The sequence below is a fragment of the Oncorhynchus gorbuscha genome, linkage group LG01 (genome assembly GCF_021184085.1).
Source record: "Oncorhynchus gorbuscha isolate QuinsamMale2020 ecotype Even-year linkage group LG01, OgorEven_v1.0, whole genome shotgun sequence".
Classification (NCBI taxonomy): Eukaryota; Metazoa; Chordata; class Actinopteri; order Salmoniformes; family Salmonidae; genus Oncorhynchus; species Oncorhynchus gorbuscha.
The window spans coordinates 83,361,038-83,375,640 of record NC_060173.1 but is presented as its reverse complement, the minus strand read 5'-3'; the positions used below and the strand labels follow the sequence as shown (position 1 = coordinate 83,375,640).

Sequence of the window (14,603 nt, the reverse complement as noted above, 5' to 3'; positions counted from 1 at the left end):
GAGAATGTCATACCATGTGACCTGGATCACCGACTTCCCCAGGGGGTCCTTGTGGTCCAGCATGGCCCTGAGAGAGAGAGTGAGCGAGAGAGGTTGGTGAACGGCTAACTCCAAATAAAGTTGTTTGAAATGATTTCGTCATGGGTTGCTTTTAACTTACAGGGTTTCCATTTGGCCCAGGAGGTCCTCTTGCTCCTGCTTCCCCCTAAAACACAGATAACATCATTGCACACACAATCATTACTTTTAAAAGTATGGCCCCACAGACTCAATATTTGATACATCACAAACGTTTAATTATCCAAGCCATAGCAAAGGAATATGACACGAGACTTCTGTGACCCAAGATAGTGTCACTGCTTCTTACACGAGTTCCTGGTACCATGGCCGTTTGGCCGGCAGATTTCTCATCCCCAAAGCCTCCAGCCATCTGAGCTCCCAGTCCCTGGAGAAACAGAACAGTGATTTAGAGTATTGGAAATGCATTCTGCAACTCAGAGAACACTCAGCATCTCAATGGGACAGCTAACAGCCAGGGGTGCTGTCCTGTCCTCATACTTTGTTTCTCAATAGGCCAGATAATGTCCAGATAATCAATCTGCTAATGTTTTATGTTTAGGTTCCTTCATGCTCCCCCCCGATCCCATTATCACACCCCCCCCCCCCCACCCCTCTACTTCACGCTTGGTATCAACTGCTCCCTCATTAGTCAGGTGAAGCTTCCTGCATCCAGGACCTCTATACCAGGTGGTGTCAGAGGAATGCCCTAACAATTGTCAAAAACTCCAGCCACCCTAGTCATAGACTGTTCTCTCTCCTACCGCATGGCAAGCGGTACCGGAGCACCAAGTCTAGGTCCAAAAGGCTTCTTAACAGCTTCTACCCCAAATCCATTAGATATCTGAACTGCTAATGAAATGGCTACCCAGGCTATTTGTATCCCCCCACCCCCGCTACACTGCTGCCAGTCTCTGTTTATTATCTATGCATAGTCTCTACCTACATGTACATATTACCTCAATTACCTTGACTAACCGGTGCCCCCGCACATTGACTCTGTACCGGTATCCTCTGTATATAGCCTCACTACTGTTATTTTAATGCTGCTCTTTAATTATTAGTTATTTTTTATTATACATTTTTTTACTTAACACTTCTTTTTCTTAAAACTGCATTGTTGGTTAAGCATTGTAAGTAAGCATTTCACTGTAAGGTCTACTACACCTGTTGTATTCTGCACATGTGACAAATAAACATTTGATTTGATGCAGTCAGTCTCTCCTCAACTCTTAGCCAATAGAGACTAGCATGCATTGTATTTATATTAGCCCTCTGATTACAATGAAGAGCATGACGTCTGGGTCAAACAAGGACATTTCTAAGTGACCCCAAACTTTTGAACGGTAGTGTATATTTAAGCAATAAGACACGGGGGGGTGTGGTACATGGCCAATATACCACAGCTAAAGGCTGTTCTTATGCATAACACAATGTGGAGTGCCTGGATATACCCCTTAGCGGTGGTATTTTGGCCATATACCACGAACCCCAGTGCCTTATTGCTATTATAAACTGGTTAGAAACTAATTGAGCTGTAAAAATACATGTGTTGTCATACTCGTGTAATACCACAGCTGTCAGCCAATCAGCATTCAGGGCCACCCAGTTTCTAATTCACATTATACATTGTTTATGAGGGGTGGGTATTGTAGTACTTACCCCTGGTGGACCCTGGTTTCCTGCAGGTCCGGGTTCTCCTGGATTTCCAGGCACACCAGGCTCTCCGTCATATCCTGCTGCTCCACGTAGCCCCTTCAATTAGATAATGTCATGTTAATATAAACAGGACAAAGCATTACAGGTTCATACGGTGCCATTCATTATGTGCCAAATCATAACTTGATGTGCGACCTACATTTCTGCCCAAACCATGTATTGATATCAGTGACAGTTGAGTTACGGATCTCCATTTAGGTTTAGTAATATATGTGTAGACATTCATATTGCCTTCTGGTTCTAAAGCATGTATTCTAGTTGATATGCAATGACAGTGGATGATGAAAATGGCCACAAATGAGAGAAAAAAATGATGACAGTGTATGCTTGACAAAACTGATCAATTGAATCAAGGGTGTTAAACATAATATGAGAGGCAGACCAGCAACATATGTCATAAATCATAAAGACTAATGTTGTTCTGCTAAATAAGATTCTGCTTAATGTATGCCCTCAATATGATCAGCATTTCAATGAGGGAAGCATATAAATGCATAATTTATTATTTTGTCGTGTACTGAATTTAAACAAAATACATAAGTTGGGAATGGGTCTATCGGAATGTTTTCTAATAATGCTATTGTATTGTCCATTTTTTTTGCTCAATCTCTTGATCATCAAGACGTAATTCATCAAAGAGACAAATCTCCAGAAAGTGCATAGCACATCAATTTGAACTATCTTCAAGTCATGAAGTCTCCATTATCTTTGAAGACATTGTATTATATTTAAGCATGACAATAAAAGCCATTAATAAATAAATCCATCTAATTATATTATAGTTATCACATAAAGTAGTTGCTTCTTTGAAATATCCTAATTCAATAGTGACTAAGAAGTAAGTTTATTATCATGTCTCAGCTTGATTAGCCTCAATAAAAAAATGAAGGCTGTGCTATACTTAAACAAAAAGGCTTGAGGGGTTGTGGTATGTGGCCAACATACCACGGCTAAGGGCTGTTCTTATGCACGACGCAAAGCGTAGTGCCTGGATAGAGCCCTTAGCCGTGGCCTATTGGCCATATACCACAAACCCCTGAGATGCCTTACTGCTATTATAAACTGGTTACCAATGTAATTAGAACAGTAAAAATACATGTTTTGTCATATCAGTGGTATAGGGGCTGATATATTGTCTTAGCTGTGTGCTTAGGGTCGTCGTCCTGTTGGAAGGTGAACCTTCACCCCCGTCTGAGGTCCTGAGCGCTCTGGGGCAGGTTTTCACCAAGGATCTCTCTGTACTTTGCTCCATTCATCTTTCCCTCTATCCTGAATGGTCTCCCAGTCCCTGCCGCTGAAAAACATCCCCACAGCATGATGCTGCCATCACCATGCTTCACCGTAGGGATGGTGCCAGGTTTCCTCCAGACGTGATGCTTGGCATTCAGGCCAAAGAGTTCAATCTTGGATACATCATTTAGGTGCCTTTTGGCAAACTCCAAGCAGGCTGTCATGTGCCTATTACTGAGAAGTGGCTTCTGTCTGGCCACTCTACCATAAAGGCCTGATTGGTGGAGTACTGCAGAGATGGTTGTCCTTCTGGAATGTTCTCCCATCTCCACAGAGGAACTCTGGAGCTCTGTAAGAGTGACCATCGGGTTCTTGGTCACTTAACTGACCAAGGCTCTTCTCCCCCAACTGCTCAGTTTGGCTGGGCGTCCAGCTCTAGGAAGAGTTTTGGTTGTTCCAAACATCTTCCATTTAAGAATGATGGAGGCCACTGTGTTCTTGGGGACCTTCAATGCTGGAGAAATGTTTTGGTACCCTTCCCCAGATCTGTGCCTCAAAACAATCCAGTCTCGGAGCTCTACGGACAATTCCTTCGACCTTATCTCAGCTCACTGGTCACCATAACAACACCCACCCATAGCACGCGCTCCAGCAGGTATATTTCACTTTTCATTTCCAAAGCCAACACCACATTTGGCCGCCTTTCCTTCCAGTTCTCTGCTGGCAGTGACTTGAACGAATTGCAAAAATCACTGATGTTGAAGACGTATCTCCCTCACTAACTCTAAGCATCAGCTGTCAGAGCAGCTTACCGATCGCTGCAGCTGTACACAGCCCATCTGTAAATAGCCCATCCAACCAACTACCTACCTCATCCCATATTTGTTGTTCTGCTCTTTTGTACACCAGTATTTCTACTTGCACATCCTCATCTGCACATCTATCACACCAGTGTTAATTGCTAAATTGTAATTACTTCGCCACTATTGCCTATTTATTGCCTTACCTCCTTACTTATTTTGCACACACTGTATACAGATTTTCCTATTGTGTTATTGTGTTTGTTTGTCCCATGTGTAACTCTGTGTTGTTGTCTTTGTCGCACTGCTTTGCTTTATCTTGGCCAGCTCGCAGTTGTAAATGAGAACTTGTTTTCAACTGGCCTACCTGGTTAAATAAAGGTCAAATAAAAAATGTAAAAAATGGCTTGGTTTTTGCTCTGACATGCACTGTCAACTGTGGGACCTTGTATGTGTCTTTCCAAATCATGTCCAATCAATTGAAATGATCACAGGTGGACTCCAGTCAAGTAAATGCGTGTCAACAATGATCAATGGAAACAGGATGCATCTGAGCTCAATTTCGAGTCTCATAGCAAAGTGACTGAATACTTATGTAAGTAAGGTATTTCTGTTTTTTTATTATTTATTATACATTTGCAAAATTTTCTAAAAACCTGTTTTCGCTTTGTCATTATGGAGTATTCTGTGTAGATTGATATGGAAAAAAAGTTATTTAAATCATTTTAGAATAAGGCTGTGGAAAAAGTCAAGGGTTCTGCATACTTTCCGAATGCACTTTACCTCAAACGCCTTTCCCAAGTCAATCAACGTTTTTACAAGATAGTCACTGTGTTGACTGCACAGGTGGGTCCACATGGATCATACTACTTCTGAGGGGCTGTCACATAAAAGGGTGATCACACTATTGCTTTAGTCCCAGGACAAGGAATGATAAAGGATTTGAGATTTGGCAAAGATCCCTTTTGAATCAAAACAATTTTTTTTGTCAATGTGCCAATGGAGATAATTATGCAGTACAGAACTCAAGCCTTGCTAAACGCATAATGTATTTGCTCTGTGAGTCATGTTTGGAACGTACAGGTCTTCCTTTCTGTCCTCGGTCACCTCTGAATCCTGGCGATCCGGGAGGCCCCTGATTTTAGGACAAAAAGAATGGATGAAAAAGTCACAATTAGCGTAGGCACAATAATGTTCCTTCATAAATCCTTCACGATAATATCATTACTATGAAAACAGAGTAAAGTCATTCCGGATGCTCTGTCAAGTACAGTTGTACTACACAGGAATCCTTTCAGGTCAAGTTAAAGGTAACTGTTCTCTTCTGCCATCTAGTGTCGACTCAAAGAGTTTTACAAAATCAACACCACAACTGAGAAACAGCTGGTTAAAGCTATATGCACCAACAAAGCTTTATGTTGTTGAATCGCAACAAAGATCCAGATCACAAACTCAGTTTATAATAGACTTTGAAAACAAAGTGAACTATAAGCTTACCATAGGCCCAGGACGACCTCTGATCCCAGTCACCTGTGGCACTTCTCCAGGTTCTCCTTTCTGACCCTACAAACGAAGAGCAAGAAGGCAGAAGTTGCTCCACCGTTTAAATTCAATTAGTAATACGATATTATAAAGATGTATCACAATGATATATTAAGCTTACCCTGTAGACTCTGCCACCATCTGAAAATGACAGAACATAACAGACATAAAGAATCAAGTCACAAAAGCATCTAGTCTACGATGACTTCATTGTCATGGGAGTTAATTCTTATTTTCTTCATAGCAAAGCACTGAGTTCACACGTAGTTACATTAATAGTTACACATTCATGAACAGTTCACACTGGGTTCTCTCATAAAAAAATGTTGTTCAAGACTTGGGGTCACAACAAATTTCAGGTCACGCTTTCCGACAACTCACCGGGTCTGCCGTTGCTACTGGTGTCTGAGCCGCCCTCGCTCTGGCAGATGGGACAGCACTCGCCCTCGGGGATGGTCACCTTCTCACAGTTGGACAGCTCATCACACTGGATCTCGTCACACAGGACGGAGCCGCTGTCGCACACGCAGATCCTACATGGCTCTGGTTTCCAAATGTCTCGGTTGGTGTACACCTGGCCATCGACCGTGCAGCCCGAGTCATCTCCTGTGGAAGGCGGGACCGACAGGACAGGTCAGACAAAGGTCAGAGTTCAGCCATGGAAAGTCAAACTTAATGCCCCCCTTCCTAAAAATATTTTCTGAATAGTCTCAAATGCCAGGATATAAAATGAACGTAGAAAAAAATGAAATAATGGCAATGGGAAAAAGAAAAAGAAAAACTCATGCTCTACAGAAATCTTTTAAGTGGACCACAAAAAACATTAAATACTTGGGATGCTTAAAGTGACAACAAACAACAAATATATAAAGATGACTTCATCCCATTTCTCAAAAATATGAAAGCAGATCTAATCAAATGGAACAAAATTCCAATAAATCTATGTAGAATAAAACTCTTCAGAAAGGCATGGCTCCCAAAGTTTTTAATAGCAATGACCCCAATTAGCATAATATAAAAAAATCCCCATAAAAATCCATCAGTTTAAACTAAATATCAGTTGTTGTTTTTTTACATTGGATGAGTCTCAATCCATTGCATCCCCCTATGTAACACTTCTGCATCTGCGGTGAAAGGTGACAGAGCTAGAGCAGTGCTTGTAAGAACATGAGACATCCCGAAAATAAGTCTTCTCACAATTTTTCGTCTGTTGGCCTACAAACTATTATGACCCCTCTATGGAAAGAATGATGAACACGTTTTTGCTTAATGAATCCCACAAGCGTCTTTGGAATTGTCTGAAGTCGGTACAGCCCGATCTGCCGACTTCTGTCTGTAGCGTTCGAACGGTTTGAGCTACACAGTAAAAGACCCTTCTAGGTAAAGGTAGGATGCCAACTGACCTCACAAGACCCATCTGATGGTCCCCTGGTACCACTCAAAACAAAATTAAGGAAGTATACACTACCGGTCAAAAGTTTTAGAACACCTACTCATTGCAGGGTTTTTCTTTATTTTGACTATTTTCTACATTGTAGAATAATAGTGAAGACATCAAAACTATGAAATAACACATATGGAATCAGGTAGTAACCAAAAAAAGTGTTAAAGAAAAACCTTTGAATGAGTACTGTAGATGTTCTAAAACCTTTGAATGAGTACTGTAGATGTTCTAAAACCTTTGAATGAGTACTGTAGATGTTCTAAAACCTTTGAATGAGTACTGTAGATGTTCTAAAACCTTTGAATGAGTACTGTAGATGTTCTAAAACCTTTGAATGAGTACTGTAGATGTTCTAAAACCTTTGAATGAGTACTGTAGATGTTCTAAAACCTTTGAATGAGTACTGTAGATGTTCTAAAACCTTTGAATGAGTACTGTAGATGTTCTAAAACCTTTGAATGAGTACTGTAGATGTTCTAAAACCTTTGAATGAGTACTGTAGATGTTCTAAAACCTTTGAACCTTTTGAATGAGTACTGTGAGATGTTCTAAAACCTTTGAATGAGTACTGTAGATGTTCTAAAACTTTTGAATGAGTACTTTGAATGAGTACTGTAGATGTTCTAAAACTTTTGAATGAGTACTGTAGATGTTCTAAAACCTTTGAATGAGTACTGTAGATGTTCTAAAACCTTTGAATGAGTACTGTAGATGTTCTAAAACCTTTGAATGAGTACTGTAGATGTTCTAAAACCTTTGAATGAGTACTGTAGATGTTCTAAAACCTTTGAATGAGTACTGTAGATGTTCTAAAACTTTTGAACGGTAGTGAATATGGAGACTGTTTCGTGATACAAATAAGGGGTTACATACATGTAAAAAAGCAAACAAAGGTTTCCCGATCTTTCTTAAATCTCTTAGATATAGGATAGACACATTAGAACACACTTTCTTCTGGGTCTATCTGTTGTTCCATGTATTTCCTCTGTTAATTGATGCATTTATATGGGCTAATAACAGTAAGGTCAAATAAATGTTTTCATCCAATAATGTTTGTATATATATTTATATTTATATAAATATATATATATATTTTTTTTTATACGTCAAGAGGTCTTAAAATTCAAAATCAAATAGCAAAATGATCCCTGTAGCTCTAACTCCAAAACGTTCTGGGACACTAAAGTCCATGGAGAATAAGAGCACATCCTCCCAGCTGCCCACTGCACTGAGGTTAGGTAACACTGTCACCACCGATAAATCCCTGATAATCAAGAATTTCAATAAGCATTTCTCTACGGCTGGCCATGCTTTCCTCCTGGCTACCCCAACCCCGGGCCAACAGCTCCGCACCACCCATAGGTACTTGCCCAAGACTCCACAGCTTCTCCTTCACTCAAATCCAGATAACTCATGTTCTGAAAGAGCTGCAAAACCTGGACCCGTACAAATCAGCTGGGTTGGACAATCTGGACCCTCTATTTCTAAAATGATCTACAGCCATTGTTGCAACCCCTATTACTACTTACTCTGTTCAACCTCTCTTTCGTATCGTCCGAGATTCCCAAAGATTGGAAAGCTGCCGCGGTCATCCTCTTCAAAGGGAGAGACACTCTAGACCCAAACTGTTACAGACCTATATCCATCCTGCCCTGCCTTTCTAAAGTCTTCAAAAGCCAAGTCAACAAACAGATCACTGACCATTTCGAATCCCACCATACCTTCTCCGCTGTGTAATCCGGTTTCCGAGCTGGTCACAGGTGCACCTCAGCCACGCTCAAGGTACTAAATGATATCATAACCGCCATCGATAAAAGACAGTACTGTGCAGTCGTCTTCATCGACCTGGCCAAGGCTTTCGACTCTGTCATTCACCATATTCTTATCGACAGACTCAACAGCCTTGGTTTCTCAAATGATTGCCTCGCTTGGTTCACCAACTACTTCTCAGATAGAGTTCAGTGTGTCAAATCGGAGGGCCTGTTGTCCGGACCTCTGGCAGTCTTTATTGGGGTGCCACAGGATTCAATTATCGGGCTGACTCTTTTCTCTGTATATATCAATGATGTTTGCTCTTGCTGCGGGTGATTCCTTGATCCACCTCTACGCAGACGACACCATTCTGTATACATCTGGCCCTTTGTTGGACCCTGTGTTAACAAACCTCCAAACAAGCTTCAATGCCATACAACACTCCTTTCGTGGCCTCTAACTGCTCTTAAATGCTAGTAAAACTAAATGCATGCTCTTCAACCGATCGCTGCCCGCACCTGCCCGACCGACTAGCGTCACTACTCTGGACGGTTCTGACTTAGAATATGTGGACAACTACAAATCCCTATGTGTCTGGCTAGACTGTAAACTCTCCTTCCAGACTCCTATTAATCATCTCCAATCCAAAATTAAATCTAGAAACGGCCTATTTCGCAACAAAGCCTCCTTCACTCACGCTACCCAACAATCTGACTATCCTACCAATCCTGGACTTCGGCGATGTCATTAACATAATAGCCACCAACACTCTACTCAGCAAGCTGGATGCAGTCTATCACAGTGCCATCCGTTTTGTCACCAAAGCCCCATATACCACCCACCACTGCGACCTGTATGCTCTCGCCGGTTGGCCCTCACTACATATTCGTCGCCAGACCCACTGGCTCCAGGTCATCTATAAATCTTTTCTACGTAAAGCTCCGCCTTATCTCAGCTCACTGGTCACCATTACAACACCCACCCATAGCACGCGCTCCAGCAGGTATATTTCACTGGTCATACCCAAAGCCAACAGCCACTTTGGCTGCCTTTCCTTCCAGTTCTCTGCTGCCAATGACTGGAACGAATTGCAAAACTTGCTGAAGTTGGAGACTTATATCTCCCTCACTAACTTTAAGCATCAGCTATCTGAGCAGCTTACCGATCACTGCAGCTGTACGTAGCCCATCTGTAAATATTCCACTCAACTACCTACCTCATCCCCACAGTGTTTTTATTTACTTTTTTGCTCTTTTGCACACCACTATTTATATTATTTTTTGTCACACTGATTTGCTTTATCTTGGCTCGGTCGCAGATGTAAATGAGAATTTGTTCTCAACTGGACTACCTGGTTAAATAAAAGGTGAAATAAAAATGAAAATAATCCATGCCTTCTGGAAATGCTATAATATCCAAAAGTTATGGGCAGAGTTAGAATAGTTGGCTGTCAGAAGTATTCCAATGTAAACATAATTTTTATCCACCTGTCTACATATTTCAAGATATGGCATATTTCAAGATATGGCATATGAGGGAGCAGTGAGAAACCTCATAGGATGGACTATACCTTTCCCATCAACCATCTTGAAAAAATGCATACTTAAAAATTGGAAATCAACAATCCACCATCGTTAACACAATGGAAAGGTCAAATCCTTTATTATCTAAATGTAGAAAGTGGGTGGGCGACTGAGAGAAACAAAACGGTGCAGTTTGAGACCATGTGGAGAGTGATGCCAGCACTGGAGATGGGAGGGTGGGTATGGGGGTATGGGGAGGTGTGATGTCGTTGATGGTTGTGTGTGTCTGTATGTTGCACAAATTGCCCAGCACATTTCGGTTAGGGGAGAGTTTGGCCGGGGGGGGGGCTTTCCTTGGCTCATCGTGCTCTAGCTACTCCTTGTGGCAGGCCGGGCGCTTGCAGGCTGACTCAGTTATATCTTTTCCATTTGGTACTGGATAAAATATCAGTTCAACTGCAGGGAAAAGAGGGTTCTGGAAAAGGTGACCGTCGGTTGGAGTGAAATAATCTGTCTGTAAACAATTGTTGGAAAACCGACGTGCCAAAAAAATAGTTTGTTAACAAGAAATTTGTGGAGTGGTTGAAAAACTAGTTTTAATGACTCCAACCTAAGTGTATTTAAACTTCCAACTTCAACTGTATATACAGTGGGGTAAAAAAGTATTTAGTCAGCCACCAATTGTGCAAGTTCTCCCACTTAAAAAGATGAGAGAGGCCTGTAATTTTCATCATAGGTACACTTCAACTATGACAGACAAAATGAGAAAAAAAATCCAGAAAATCACATTGTAGGATTTTAATGAATTTATTTGCAAATTATGGTGGAAAATAAGTATTTGGTCAATAACAAAAGTTTATCTCAATACTTTGTATTGGATGATCAATGGAAACAGGATACACCTGAGCTCAAATTAATGTCATATCAAAGGATCTGAATACTTATGTAAATAAGGTATTTCTTTTCTGTAAAAATGTTTTTTTTAAACTGTTTTTGCTTTTTCATTATGGGGTATTGTGTGTAGATTGATGAGGAAAATATATAATTTAATCAAATTTAGAATAAGGCTGTACTGTAACAAAATGTGGAAAAAGTCAAGGGGTCTAAATATTTTCCGAATGTACTGTTTAACATTAAAATATTACATTTTTATTACACTCTACGTCTTGAATTCTTATGTGAATTTACAGCAAATCTTCACAGGTTTACCTCTTTTAACTACTCCAAAGGCAGCAGAGAGTTGGCTATATCAAGATAAGTTCCCATACGTTTTAACACAATGTATCCACAGTCACAACCAAATACTTATTCATTATGATTTATCTTTCTATCTACTGATTTACTTATTGAACTTCTGCTCTACCAGGTAAGTATGTTGACTGAGAAGAACACATTCTCATTTACAGCTACACCTGATGAAGAGATGCAGGGGAAAGGAGTGTGGTTGTACTGTACTGTGAGCTGCATTAGCATTTCTAGGTAATCATGATCATTGACAAACAAAACAAGCTAATTTATCAAAGGGCTAAGTACTGTAAGCTCATGGAGTAGAAGTGACATGCAGATCCTTTACCTGTTACCATTGTAAACACCAGGTGGCACCCCTGAGCTTTATAGGTAACCCCTTGACAAGAACACACCTCACAGACTGGTCAGTGCCAGACTGCCTGGAACATGTCTACCAGCCCAACAGCTCTTACAAGATACTACTTTTATAGCAGTCAAATGTTTCCATGTATATATGTTCTTCAGTGAAACCTGTGCTGTGAGGTCTGACTGGTAGGAAACAGACTGAGCAGTCGGCTATGTCATCACTTTGGCATTGTGGGGATAATGGATCATTCCAGATCCAAGCTAATCTTCTAAATGAACCATGTGTTAGTTTACTCCACAACATATACAAAATGACCACAAGCAGTGTTTTCCCTGAAATCAGACTTCCTCAAATGGTAGACCTTGACCAACATTTTTACAAAGGTATGAAAAGATTATGACAAAATCTATACACAAAAATATCATCCTGGAATATTTGGTTCACCAGGATCTTATTTTCTATATTGGAGGAAGATAGTATGTAAAAGAGTCTGACTTTACAGTGCTGTGCTGACTACTCATCAAAGAGAAGACAGAACAGATAATGAGAAACTAAGACTCTTATTCTGGGAACTGGATCAAACAAAGGCAAATAAGTCCATGATAACCGCGTAGAAAGCCAGTGAGATGATGTTACTGATACCATCAATCACTTATGCCTTAACAAGACACAATGAGGACCACCTGGCTATCTCAAAATAGAAGGAACTACAGTCTTGTCCAGCTACAATATGGCGTGATCAAATATACTGTAAGTCAATTTAAGTGATTGACTGTGGCAGAATTAAAGGTTTTTCCCCTGCCCCAATGAATGTCTGTGGTTATGAGTCATACCGCCCCCATCAGCCGCCACACACAGCCACCCCCCACCGACACCCATCCTTATGTCTCAGAAAGCCGTATGGCGGTGGTGGATCACTCCCCCTCCGTGGCAGCGTTGATCCGTAGAGCCGGTCCTCCACCATGTCTCCATTCTTTATCTCTGGACCTCTCTGTGTAACCAGCCGTACACTCTACACTGGTCTAGGCTACTTAAACAGTAGGGCCTCAAGAAAGTTTCTAGGTCGTCCATGTTCTAAACATCTGATGAGTCTAAAAAGTCCCGGGATGGGTTAAGTTGCTTGCTAAAAGCTCTTCTGTCTTTCCTCCAAGTACCATCCATAACTAAAGCCGGGACTTGTCAATGATAACCCGTTTCCAGGCTATTGTTCTGTGAGAATGCACATTTGGATCAATTTAATCAATAAAAAACACTGGAACAAACAAAGAAGAAACTCATCTTCATATGAATTCATACATCAAAGATGTTTTTTGCAAACCACACTGACATTTTTGTTGTTGTTGCCGTAACTGACTTTGATTGAAAAGGTCTTGGTTTGGATTCCTGTCCCCATGTCTTTACTGTGTTTCTGTAACCTTGCAGATGTATAATTGTTATTTGCGGCAGATTGAAATGGCCTACTGTCATGTAGGACATTTCACATCGGCTATATAAAATATGCACATAGTTTGATTTAGTTCGCTTTTCTGAAACTCTCCCACAGAAAGTATTGCGCAACTGGAGATATGGCGGCTTGGCTTACTATAGGTTACACTCATTGTGTAGTGTCACAAATATGACAGATATGTAGCCAATAGTTATAATCAATGACATTTAAAGCTATGGAGCATGTAAGAGTCTTTGATAGCCTTGTTGTGCTCATCCTGTCGAGCTGATCGGTGAGTGCTGGTAGGAGCAAAAAAAGGATACACTTCTATGCTGTAGTGGGGCCGATATTTTTCTTGTGTTTTTATGTAAAACAATAGTTGTTGAGATGTACATTTCAGATCCATTTATGTATATCTGAACAGCAGTTTGACAAATCTACCTTGTTTTATTTGAGCGCTAAAGCAATACTTTTTGTGCACCCCCCATGGATTTAAAATGCCCTCTCAGGCACCTCATCCTGGAGCCTGGCCTACTCGTACCCTCATAAACGCTCTTGCAGGCAGGAAGAAAACATCTACATCGACCATGATCCTTTGCTCGTTACGGCCAATTTCCCCATGATCCTTAGCAATTTTTTGGTACTATTCAGCCCCATTCAGCAATATGGCATGATTCAAATTCAAATACTTCCAGCTTCATGTGCCATCGAGGGTTTTCCATAGGAATATGTGGATGATGTCAGCGCTATCACTATCTAAACTGTGTCACATTACATGCGCGAGCGTTGTAGAATAAATGCACAAATACATGCTATTCTATCCAAACTGCCCGTGTGCGTCAATGAGTGTTTGTGTAGCCAGGCTCTAAAATAGAACTTGGTTCTATGTATGACGCATGATGCATTGCAAGTCCCGCCTCTCCTATCACCTCATTGGTTTTTAGGAGCATATACCCACGTGCGTGATTGAAAGATTAACTTACGTTCACACTCCAGTCCAGTTGGTGATGGTAATACACCTTAAAGTTGGTTTCCAACTGCCATATAAAGTCCACAGAAGAAGAAGAAAAAGATGAAGGAGGAAAGATTACTAGAAACTAACTATCTTTCCCCTTTTATCTATGTATTAATTGTTGAGATCACACAGCGCATTTTGTGTGACTCAACATGGGTCAAAATTCTAAAAGGTCCAGAAAAAAGGACCTTGTGCATTTTAGGTCAAATAACAACCCAATGTTTATATCCCAGGACAAATTAGCTAGCAACAGACAAAATCAACATGCGCGTGATGGCATATGCGGACATACTTGTACGTGCGTGCCCGGTCTAGTCTGTGAGGACTTGGAAAATGCAACCCCCACCCCTCAGCTTAATTCATTGCCAGTTCCATACTTTCCTCAGACAAGTAAAAACCTGCTAACAGTGAAAAAACATGCTGCCCCCCTTTTGTGGAGTTCGTCTGAATACTAGTGTATTTCCCACTAGTATTCTCACTCAGACTGACCACTCTTGTTTG

At 40.9% G+C, this 14,603-nt stretch overlaps 1 protein-coding gene across 1 annotated transcript in view; it reads right to left on the bottom strand.

Annotated features, from left to right (window-relative positions):
- Positions 1–14,603, bottom strand: part of col5a2a (collagen, type V, alpha 2a) — a 60,649-nt gene that overhangs the window by 19,107 nt on the left and 26,939 nt on the right. Inside the window, exons 2-9 of the mRNA XM_046362739.1 lie at positions 5,730–5,954; positions 5,470–5,489; positions 5,304–5,369; positions 4,888–4,941; positions 1,720–1,812; positions 368–445; positions 161–205; positions 14–67 (exon numbers count right to left, since the gene is read on the bottom strand). Of these exons, the coding sequence (XP_046218695.1) occupies positions 14–67; positions 161–205; positions 368–445; positions 1,720–1,812; positions 4,888–4,941; positions 5,304–5,369; positions 5,470–5,489; positions 5,730–5,954 (635 nt within the window). The remainder of the gene's footprint in view (positions 1–13; positions 68–160; positions 206–367; positions 446–1,719; positions 1,813–4,887; positions 4,942–5,303; positions 5,370–5,469; positions 5,490–5,729; positions 5,955–14,603) is intronic.